This window comes from Orcinus orca, chromosome 8 (assembly GCF_937001465.1).
Source record: "Orcinus orca chromosome 8, mOrcOrc1.1, whole genome shotgun sequence".
Lineage (NCBI taxonomy): Eukaryota > Metazoa > Chordata > Mammalia > Artiodactyla > Delphinidae > Orcinus > Orcinus orca.
Genome location: NC_064566.1, coordinates 79,710,669 through 79,723,070, shown reverse-complemented (window position 1 = coordinate 79,723,070; position 12,402 = coordinate 79,710,669). Strand labels below are relative to the sequence as shown.

The 12,402-nt window shown below is 33.3% G+C and overlaps 1 protein-coding gene across 2 annotated transcripts in view; it reads right to left on the bottom strand.

Moving 5' to 3' along the window:
• The window catches only part of DYNC2H1 (dynein cytoplasmic 2 heavy chain 1), a 372,035-nt gene that overhangs the window by 115,773 nt on the left and 243,860 nt on the right, over positions 1–12,402 (bottom strand). For both annotated transcript variants that reach the window (XM_004282190.3, XM_049714064.1), the window contains exons 81-82: positions 9,693–9,901; positions 6,702–6,806 (exon numbers count right to left, since the gene is read on the bottom strand). In XM_004282190.3, the coding sequence (XP_004282238.2) occupies positions 6,702–6,806; positions 9,693–9,901 (314 nt within the window). The remainder of the gene's footprint in view (positions 1–6,701; positions 6,807–9,692; positions 9,902–12,402) is intronic.

Sequence of the window (12,402 nt, the reverse complement as noted above, 5' to 3'; positions counted from 1 at the left end):
GCTGTGGCTAAAACTTCCAAAACAGTGTTGAATAATAGTGGTGAGAGTGGGCAACCTTGTCTTATTCCTGATCTTAGTGGAAATGGTTTGTTTTTAACCATTGAGAACGATGTTGGCTGTGGGTTTGTCGTATATGGCCTTTATAATGTTGAGGTAGGTTCCCTCTCTGCCCACTTTCTGTAGAGTTTTTATCACAAATGGGCGAATTTTGTCAAAAGATTTTTCTGCATCTATTGAGATGATCATATGGTTTTTATTCTTCAATTTGTTAATATGGTGTATCACACTGATTGACTTGTGTATTCTGAAGAATCCTTGTATCCCTGGGATAAATCCCACGTGATCATGCTGTATGATCCTTTTAATGTGTTGCTGGATTCTGTTTGCTAGTATTTTGCTGAGGATTTTTGCATCTATATTCATGAGTGATATTGGTCTGTAATTGTCTTTTTTTGTAGTATCTTTGTCTGGTTTTGGTATCAGGGTGATGTTCACCTCATAGAATGAGTTTGGGAGTGTTCCTTCCTCTGTAATATTTTGGAAGAGTTTGAGAAGGATGGGTGTTAGCTCTTCTCTAAATGTTTGATAGAATTCACCTGTGAAGCCACCTGGTCCCGGACTGTTGTTTGTGGTAAGATTTTCAATCACAGTTTCAATTTCATTACTTGTGATTGGTCTGTTCATATTTTCTATTCTCCCCTGGTTCAGTCTTGGAATGTTATACCTTTCTAAGCATTTGTCCATTTCCTCCATGTTGTCCATTTTTGGGGCATAGAGTTGCTTGTATTAGTTTCTTAGGATGCTTTGTATTTCTTCGGTGTCTCTTGTAACTTCTCCTTTTTCATTTCTAATTTTAATGATTTGGGTCTTCTCCCTCTTTTTCTTGACGAGTCTGGCTAATGGTATATCAATTTTATTTATCTTCTCAAAGAACCAGTTTTTAGTTTTATTGATCTTTTTGCTATTGTTTTCTTTGTTTCCATTTCATTTATTTCTGCTGTGATCTCTATGACTTCCTTCCTTCTACTAACTTTGGGTTTTGTTTGTCCTTCTTTCTCTAGTTCCTTTAGGTGTAACATTAGATTGTTTATTTGAGATGTTTGTTGTTTCTTGAGGTAGGATTGTATTGCTATAATCTTCCCTCTTAGAACTGCTTTTGCTGCATCCCATAGGTTTTGGATCATTGTGTTTTCATTGTCATTTGTCTCTAGGTATTTTTTCATTTCCTCTTTGATTTCTTCAGTGATTTCTTGGTAATTTAGTAACGTATTGTTTAGCTTCTGTGTTTTTTACGTTTTTTTCCCTGTGATTTCTAATCTCATAGTGTTGTGGTCAGAAAAGATGCTTGACATGATTTCAATTTTCTTAAATTTACTGAGGATTGATTTGTGACCCAAGATGTGATCTATCCTGGAGAATGTTCCATGTGCACTTGAGAAGAAAGTGTAATCTGCTGTTTTTGGATGGAATTTCTATAAATATCAATTGAATCTATCTGGTCTCTTGTGTCATTTAAAGCTTGTGTTTCCTTAAATTTTCTGTTTGCATGATCTGTCCATTGGTGTAAGTGAGGTGTTAAAGTCCCCCACTATTATTGTGTTACTGTCAATTTCCTCTTTTATAGCTGTTAGCAGTTGCCTTATGTATTGAGGTGCTCCTATGTTGGGTGCATATATATTTATAATTGTTATATCTTCTTGGATTGATCCCTTGATCATTATGTAATGTCCTTCCTTGTCTCTTGTAACATTCTTTATTCTAAAGTCTATTTTATCTGATATGAGTATTGCTACTCCAGCTTTCTTTTGATTTCCATTTGCAAGGAATATCTTTTTCCATCCCCTCACTTTCAGTCTGTATGTGTCCCTAGGTCTGAAGTGGGTCTCTTGTAGACAGTATATATATGGGTCTTGTTTTTGTATCCATTCAGCAAGCCTGTGTCTTTTGGTTGGAGCATTTGATCCATTCACGTTTAAGGTAATTATTGATATGCATGTTCCTATTACCATTTTCTTAATTGTACTGGGTTTGTTTTTATAGGTCCTTTTCTTCTCTTGTGTTTCCCACTTAGAGAAGTTCCTTTAGCATTTGTTGTAGAGCTGGTTTGGTGGTACTGAATTCTCTTAGCTTTTGCTTGTCTGTAAAGCTTTTGATTTCTCCATCGAATCTGAATGAGATCCTTGCCAGGTAGAGTAATGTTGGTTGTAGGTTCTTCCCTTTCATCACTTTAAATATGCCATGTCACTCCCTTCTGGCTTGTAGAGTTTCTGTTGAGAAATCAGCTGTTAACCTTATGGGAGTTTCCTTGTATGTTATTTGTCATTTTTCCCTTGCTGCTTTCAATAATTTTTCTTTGTCTTTAACTTTTGCCAATTTGATTAGTATGTGTCTTGGCATGTTTCTCCTTGGATTTATCCTGTATGGGACTCTCTTCACTTCCAGGACTTAGGTGGCTATTCCTTTCCCATGTTGGTAAGTTTTTGACTATAATCTCTTCAAATATTTTCTCGGCTCCTTTCTATCTCCCTTCTCCTTCCATGGCCCCTATAATGCAAATGTTGTTGCATTTAATGTTGTCCCAGAGGTCTCTTAGGCTGTCTTCATTTCTTTCCATTCTTTTTTCTTTATTCTGTTCTGCAGCAGTGAATTCCACCATTCTGTCTTCCAGGTCACTTATCCGTTCTTCTGCCTCAGTTATTCTGCTATTGATTTCTTCTAGTGTATTTTTCATTTCAGTTATTGTATTGTTCATATCTGTTTGTTTTTTTTTTTAATTCTTCTAGGTCTTTGTTAAACATTTCTTGCATCTTCTTGATCTTTGCCTGCATACTTTTTCCGAGACCCTAGATCATCTTTACCCTCATTATTCTGAAATCTTTATCTGGAAGTTTGCCTATCTCCACTTCACTTAGTTGTTTTTCTAGGGATTTATCTTGTTCCTTCATCTGGTACATAGCCCTCTGCCTTTTCTTCTTATCTTTCTGTGAATGTGGTTTTTGTTCCACAGGCTGCAGGATTGTAGTTCTTCTTGCTTCTGCTGTCTGCCCTCTGGTGGATGAGGCTATCTAACCAGATAAGGGGTTAACATCCAAAATATATAAAGAGTCAGTCAACTTAATCACAAAAAATCCAATTAAAAAATGGGCAGAAGAACAAAAGAGACATTTCTCTGAAAAGTACATCAAAATGGCCAATAGATATGTGAAAAGATGCTAAACATCAGTAAACATCAGAGAAATGCAAATGCAAACCACAATGAGGTATCACCTCATACCTGTCATAATGGCTATCATCAAAAGACAAAAAATAACAAGTGTTGGCAAGGATGTCGAGAAAGGGGAACCTTCATGCACTGTTGGTGGGAGTGTGAATTGGTGCAGCCGCTACAGAAAACAGTATGGAGTTTCCTCAAAAAATTAAAAATAGATCTATAATATGACCTAGAAATTCCACTTCTAGGTATACACCCAAAGGAAATGAAAACAGGATTTCAACAAGATATAAGCACTCCCATGATAATTGCTGCATTATTCCCAATAGCCAAGATATGAAAACAACCCAAGTGACTATTAATGAAGAATGGATAAAAGAGATGTAGAATATATACACTATGGAATATTATTTAGCCACGAGAAAGGAGGATATCCTTCCATTTGTGACAACATAGATGGATCTTAAGCACATTATGCTATGTGAGATAAGTGAAAGAAAGTCAAGTATTGAATCTAAAAAGTTAAACATGTAAAAAACAGAGAGTAAAATGATGGTTACCAGGGGATGGGGGTGGCGGAGATAAGAGTGATTGTGTTTAAGGGTACAAATTTAAAACAAGCAGTAGTAAGCCATAAAGATCTAATGTACAGTATAATGAATATAAACAATAATACTGTACTATAAATACATAATGTGATAAATATCACTACATCAGCAAACAAACAAACAAACAAAAAGCTGACTCACAGCACTGAACATAAGTATCATTAACACTGTAGTAAACACCACTTGTGGTATCTGCCTAGTATGGATGCACTCAATTAATTTTAAAATGCCAAATCATCAAATACCTGCTTCAACATCAGTTCCACATCCCTGAACTTGTATATGATCAATAATATTTTTTTGAAATCTACTCAGTGTCATTCAGACTGCTTCATATCTGAACATTCACTTTCAAAGAAGGCCAAGCATTCTAAGTGTGGCTCCAAATGTGACTTGGAGTGAAAAGCTCTAAATATAGAAATTTTATCAGTTTATATATAAGTGTTTATAATTATGAAAAAGAAATGTTGCAGTAATTGATGCACTCTGAAAGCTGTTTAAGTATAAAAACTAAAATAAAGAACTGTTAAACAGTTAAGTAAATTAACAGTAAAACAGACTGACATTTAAAATATAAATATTAAGAAAGTATGTATCACCAAAAACCTTTAAGGAAGAACATGTTACCCTCTTTTCATCTAATAAATATTTATAAAAATTTAAATACTAAGGCAAGAAAAAAATAGCAGAGATTAGATCATAGTAAAATAACTTTTAGAGAATTCTTTGGTATACTAACTAGAAAAAGTAAAAAGTAAAAATAAAGCCTGGGTTGTCTCAGGACTATCTGGGAAAATGAGATTGGAGTCTGTCTTCCTACAGTACTACTTTCCTAGAAACTACAGAGGTAAGACAAATGTAAAATGTTTGTCTGCCTAGTTTGCTATGAAACCCCTGATCCCTGGGATTCCACTTAGAGTGATGAGCTTCATGTTAGCATAGCATGCAAGCCCTGTACCTATGTGACTAAAATGTAATAGAAGATTTGTGGGAAACTAAGGCTATGATTTAGCGCCATGATGGTCCTCTCAGTCTGGGCTCTTATCAATGGCAGCCATACATGGCCCAGGAGCAAAAGAAGGTACACATATAGGTGGTTGGTGGGCCTCTCCATAAGATGAAGATGCGCAGTATTCTGTATTTCTTGTCTTATATCCTTCCCAGAAGTCTCTAAGGCCGTATCTATCCTAGGTTACTCTTTTCCCTTCATTAGACATTTGATCCAAGCTGGGCTAAAGGAGATTCTTTCAGAAGCTGAATGATACTGACATTAGAAGTTTTGAAAGCCATGTTAATAACAGGACTTTCAAGACAGACTCTTGAATTTCTTTTGATAAGATTCCCACAGTAAATACTCTTCTTGAATTATATGAAATAACCTTTTATTCTTTTAATGACCTTTTAATTGTTTTAACCTCTTTTGCTTAAGAATTGTTGTAAAATTATACACAAACACATATACAACACAAACAAGTACACACAAAGGTACATATGCAATTCTTATATGTTATTGATGGGGTTATTGAAAAATAACTATCTCAGGTCAACAAAAAGCATGGAAGGAAAAGAACAGAGTGTAATCATATACGTTATAAAGCTAAGGGACACGTAGGAGTTTCATTCCTTCATGGGAGTATCTGACTTAACACTTTGCATGAGAAAGGGAAAAGGAATTAGCGTCTTCAGCTAGCATAGACAAAGAGGTTGTTAAGATCTTATTTGTTCCAGAAAACATTTATACTTATTTACACATTATGCAAATGAGCATATATTTATATACTCAAACATCTCTTTTACAAAGATGTGAGAATGAACATTAAAATTCCACAATGAACAGTTTAGTGAATAATAGCAGAGAAAAAATTTAGTGAATAATAAGAGAGAAAACATTACCAATTTTATAAATGTTGGCTAAAATAGCAAAAAGTACAAAACAGTACAGCTAAATAAGGTAAAGTAATCTAGCTAGGATGTCTGTAAATTACCAAAAGTAAACTTTTTTTTTTCAAAAGTAAACTTTTAAGAGCAATAAGAATCTTCCATACACTGATCCACAACGAACCTTATGTAACAGTTCACAATTTGGTGCACGTACTTAGCAGTACATTTATGCCTGAGGAGCAGTTGTAGCACATGGTGCAGAGGCCATGTCTTTACTCAGACAGACAATTTAAATACTGGTTCTGCCTTTTACTGGCTCTGTGATCTTGGGTAAATAACTTAACTCTCTCCATTTCAGTTTCCTCAGGTACTGAGATGGAAAAGTAATAGATCTTACCTCATAGAGTTTATAAAGACTAAGGTTTCTGAGTATAAGGTATTTAAAACACTTTCAGGCACACAGTTAAAGGTCAATAAATGTTAGCTCTTAATTATTTGGTCTCAATAGAAGCTAGAATATACAGTGTTCATGGCTAATGTTTTTCTATATCTCAATAATTAAAAAATCCGTATTTCCCTCAATGTTTTACAACATTCAGTCATGAGTAATATCATATGAAATATGAAATATTTATCTTTTATGCAGATTATATCTCTATATCTGATATTTGTTATGAAAATATCAAATTTAGTGACATATTCAATTGCATAAATTAAATTTAAAGTACCCTTAATAAGATAAATCACAGGAGTAAAACCAATATATTCTGGATAAAATTGATAGTGTTCAGTGTTACTTTACTAATTTTAACAAATGTATTAAGATAGAACTATTTGGCTCATTTAAAATTTATTTAAGGTAAGACTGGAATCTATTGTATTAAATAAAATTAAAGAATTAAATAAAAGCATGTGGATATGTAGTATTAAATAAAATGTAATGTTTCTTTTAGGCTCAGTAGCAACATTTTTTCTAAAACATGTATCTTTTTTTAGGTTACCTGAGAACTGATCATACACTGAGATGAACGAGCAATATTGGCAGGTAGACCAAAGAAACTAGGTTTGTCATCCTCTGGAAGTTTTTCAATGACGGCACGATAGTCCTAAACACAAATAATTAAAAAACAGTTTTTCAATAAAGATTAAACTTACAACCACCGAAATCAGAAAGAACCAGAATATTGTGAAGTATTAAATGATTAATTATTCATGTTACATTGTCTAGGTAAATCTCACTTTCAGTCTGTATAGCATTAACTCAGTAATCTTATGGAAATATTCTTTGTCACTACTTCTTCATACTTAAATTATTTGATACTACACTTTCTTATCCTATACTTCTCACATTCAGGGGGGAATTGATTAAAACAAACATAGCTGAGTAACTATGCCTACTATGTGTAGTTACTTTTCCTGTAACCTACCAAAGACTAATCTGCAGAGTGTAGCTCTGTTTATAATGAGATAAATATTCCAACAATCTTTTCTTTTAAACTTATAGAACTCCCAGAAACCTATACTCACACAGTCTGATATACAAGAACTGCTTTGTAAATTGCTTTATTATAAAGCAATTCCACAGTTAGTCTTCGCTGGTGAGGTGTGATGAAATGTATCGAAAATCCTATCATTTCATCCCAAGAATTACTGTAAGCACTGCAAAGGCTTGATTTGCCAAGCACTCATCTGAACAGTTTTCACTTCAGATTCTAGACGGGAAACTAAGTGTAGATCAAGAGGATTTATTCAGTTTGGCTGAAAGATGGGAATTGTTTTGTTTGTTTTCATGAGGAGACGAGTTATTTTAAGGCAGGTGTTGTAAATATATGCATCTGAACTGTTCTTGCTGAAGTAGGGGAAATTGTTTTTGATGAAGGAGACTCATCTTCTGCCCCTACCCCCATCATCCTTTCTCATCCTCCGCAGCTGCCTCTGCAGTATTTCCAAGACACAGGTCCTGGGCTTCCTGGAGTTTAACTACAGGAAGTATGTCAAAGTTTGGAAAGACATGCTGTTCTTTGAAGTATTTCCTCTCCTATATCTCAGTAAACTTCCTTAAGGTTTTCAATCACAATGTAGATATGCATAAATATATATGTATGTATATGTGAGTGTATGCTTGTATATATCCATGCATATGTGTGTGTGTTTCTCATCTCCTGGGAAACTTCTGGCTTCCTCCTTCTATCTAACTCAATTAAATAGAAAGCTAAACATTGACTCTCATAAATCATCTTATAATTTTTTTTTCTATTTTTTAATTTTTCTTTTTTTTTAGATGGAAAATAATCTCCCATCTAAAAAAAATCTCCCATTCCAGATCTTCACGTGCCTCACAGCACGCGGGGTCTTAGTATACCGACCAGGGACCGAACCCACGCCCCCTGCAGTGGAAGCACAGAGTTTCAACCATTGGACCACCAGGGAATTCCTATAATCATCTTATAATTTTAAAGCTATTATTCTTTGTATTTATACACTTTATTCATTTTTAAATGTCTGTGAAATTTTCTCATCTAGTGTGGCTAGAGTCTTCTCTCTACCTAGGACTATACACTGACATATTTCCTAAATAATAGACTACTACATGTCCAAACTGATTTATCCTCATTTGGACACAAAAGAATATATACCAAATGATACCCTTTACATGAAGTACAAACACAGGCAAAACTAACACAGGCTGTTAGAAGTTAAGCTAATGTATCCTTTGTTGGGGAGGTAGTAACTAGAAGGGAACTTGAGGAGGACTTCTGGGGAGCTGAAAATGTTGTTTCTTGATCACAGTGCTGGTGGCAATCATGTGTTCAATGTATAAAAATGCACTGCATTGTACATTTATGATGTACACTTTTCTGTATATATTTTATTTTTCAATTTAAGCTTCAAACAATAGAGATGAAAGACTTCTCACGGTACACTATCTGAAATAAATATATAATAAATAACTATGTGATATTTGTTTGCTCATTCACTCTAAGGTTCTCCCAATAAAAAGTAAACTCCACAGTGCATCAAGAGATCCACAAAGTCTGGAACAGCGTTATCACTGAGCAAATGTTCAACGTGTATTATTGAATGAATGAGTAAGTGAATGAAAGATACTGAAAAACAAAATCGATGGAATACTTAATAGCAAAATAGATAAGATATTCAATAAAGTAATATGTTTAATACTGATTTTTAAGCTTTGTTTTCTGATTTACATCACTAAAACAAAGGAATTTTCTTGAAAAATATTTGAATAAGAGAAAAAGGCACAATACTGATAGAACTATATAACTGAATATATATATTTTATAATTCATGAAGAAATGTATAATTTTAATACTCTATGTAATGAAAACATTATTTGGGCATTCACACAAATACAAATTTGTGGCAAAATAAACTAGAATTGAAATCTTTGGGCTACATTTTGTACTATTTTCTGGAAAAGATTATTGCATTCTAGGAGGGTTTTATATGATGACTCAAAGCAAAAAGCTACAGCTGGATAAAATAAATACACATAAACAAAAATGTTGCTATGAAAGCTAGATAAAGTGAATCTCTCTTGTATATTTAGAACTTCTTTAAATTTATAAGCCAGAGTATGAAGATAGATATTTGTTAAATAATATTTGCTTTCTTTCAAATTTAATGTATCAGAGTACTCTCATAACTATGAAGAAGTAGCATATTCTCCCATTCCAGATCTTCATGGCAGCCCTACAATGTAAAAACTTTCCTTGGCCACCCCCGTCACGATTTACCTATTTACTATATCCTATTATCATCAATCAGTGATCATTAAGTATCCAAAAGTAATAGGACACCTAACTAGAGTTTAAAGAATCAGGCTGCATATTGGCATAATAAAAAAAAAATCCATATTTTTGAATGACAATTGCTTATACATTTGAAAAGAAACAACATATATTTAACAATATAAGAAATTGTTCAAGTTTCTATCTGGTAGTAAATTGAAAATAATTAATTTTACCTACCAAAATGCTGCAGGATTTTGGTAGATATATGGAGTACGGAAAAATGCTTTTCTTGTTCCTTTGGTTTAATACATCAATTATTGAAGAATTAAAAAACTGTTTCAGGTATGACTGAAGAACTCTAAGGTCAAAATAGTTATCTATACGTCCTCCATAAATAGCATTTTCTAGCAAACCATGTACAAATTCCCATTGTACATCTTTGGTACCTATAATTAAAAAAAAATTATTCGTTTCCTTTCTAAGATATTAGAAAATTTCTAAAACAAATTCAAAAATATTAAACAAATTCCTGGCTCCAGTTATATTTATAGGATATAACAATACATATTTAATTCATTTAAATCATTCCTTAAAATGCTTAATGTAATGCTCATTAATATTAATAATATTAATACTATAATCACAGAGGACCTTTTCCAGGAAGGAAGCTACCAACATAGATAACTATAATATGAACTAGGTATGGTGGACAGGAAGGAACCTGGCAAAGTCTGTTTGTTAAAATTCCTCCCTGTGTCCCATTGTCTCTGCATAGCCCAGCAATTTGTTTACCAAACATCTGCTTTTTTGCATCTCCATGTTAACTGCCTTCCTCCCTTCTGAAGTCTAAAACCACTACCCCAAACACCCTCTTTTGTTTTTAGTTGAAGATAGTATTTAAGGTGAGGGTTTCAGCCATTTTGGCAAGTTACTTAGTCTTCCTGGGTCTCTCTTATATATACATGTTATTAATTTTTGTTTGATCTTCTCCTGTTAATCTGTTTCATGTCAGTGTAAATTCTTAGACCAGCCAGAAGAACCCAGAAGGGTAGAAGAAAATTTCTTCCTCCCCAACAGCAGTAAATGCAGGAAACACAATTTTAATCTACCTAGTTAACATCACTGCTAGCATTACTAGTTTAGACTATTTCATTACTATAAAATTCAATGAATCACTCCCCTTTTTTACATTTAATTCTCCATATGTGGAGGTCCCTTAATATCAGGAAATCTTGTAATCATAAGATTATATTTAGACTTCTACCATGAGATTCAGTATCATTTTGAAGCATCTTCCTCTCAACAATTCACTGGTGTGATGTATGTAAAAAACATATGATGCTATTAATTCCATCGGAAGCTTGAAAAACAATGACAAACAAATCATTCAAACTCTCTGTGCTTTGGTATCCTCATTTTAAAAGAGCATTAATAATATTTGCCTCAAAGTGATATTATAAAAATCAAATAAATGTTCAAAAGCCTTTTGGAAAATTACCAAGTTTCTAAGCAAGCTAAAGTACTAGTATATATCCTCAAAAAAAATTGTGTTTCAAAATAAACATTAAAAAAACAACTCATGGAAATCAGAAAACTGATTGGCCTTAGCACAAAATGGGAAAATGTTGGGTCATATGTAAAAAGGAGTGGGGGAGATGCTTCCAGAATGTTGGTAATACACTATTTATTGACTTTGGGCTAGTTACAAAGGTTCAATTTATGAAAATCTATTGAATTATACCTTTATGTGTACTTTTCTGATGTATAATTCAAAGAATTTTTAAATAAACAAAAAATTCATTTGGAATACTATTAGGCATTAAATAACTATGGGGAACAAATAAATTAATATCCTATCTACTTCTACATATATACCCAACAGAAGTATATTCAAGTAGTCACCCAAAGATATAGCGCAATCATCCCAAACTACCCACATGTCCATCAAGAAAAAACTTGAAAACTACCTACCAAGAGAAGAAATACAATCACAGAATGGCAAACTATATAGCACTGAGAATAAATGGACAACAATGACATGTAAGCATATGGATGAATCTCTCAAATATAATGTTAACTGAAAGAATCCAAAGACTAAAGAATACATGATGTATGATTCCAGTTTTATAAAAACAGGCAAAGCTAATCTATATAGTTAGGTGCCTGGTCTTTACCAAAGGAATGGGGGTGGGAGAACTTGGAGAATGGTAGTAACTGGAAGGCAGCATTAGAGTAAAATCTGAGGTATTGGTAATGTTCTGTTTCTTGATTAAGGTTCTGCCTACATGAGAGTGTTCAGTTTGTGGAAATTTCACTGGGCTGTAATCTTATGATATAAGTACTTTTTGTACACGTATCATACTTCATTTAAAAGTTTTTAAAATCTCATAAACATGTAAATTAAACATGTAAATTAAACATGCGACTCAAACATATCTCAACATAATAAAGGCCATAGATGATAAACCCACAGCCAACATCATTCTCAATGGTGAAAAGCTGAAAGCATTTCCTCTAAGATCAGGAACAAGACAAGGATGCCCACTCATGCCACTTTTATCCAAAATAGTTTTGGAAGTCCTAGACACAGAAATCAGAGAAGAAAAGGAAATAAAAGGAATTCAAATTGGAAAGGAAGAAGTAAAATGGTCACTGCTTGCAAATTACATCCTATACGTAGAAAATCCAAAGCTCATCAATGAATTTGGTAAAGTTGCAGGATACAAAATTAATATACAGAAATCTGTTGCATTTCTATACACTAACAACAAAATGTGAGAAAGAGAAATTAAGAAAATAATCCCATGGACCATCACATCAAAAAGAATAAAATACCTAGGAATAGACCTACCCAAGGAGGTAAAAGACCTGTACTCTGAAGATGTTGATGAAAGAAACTGAAGACAACACAAACAGATGGAAAGATATATGGTGTTCTTGGATTATA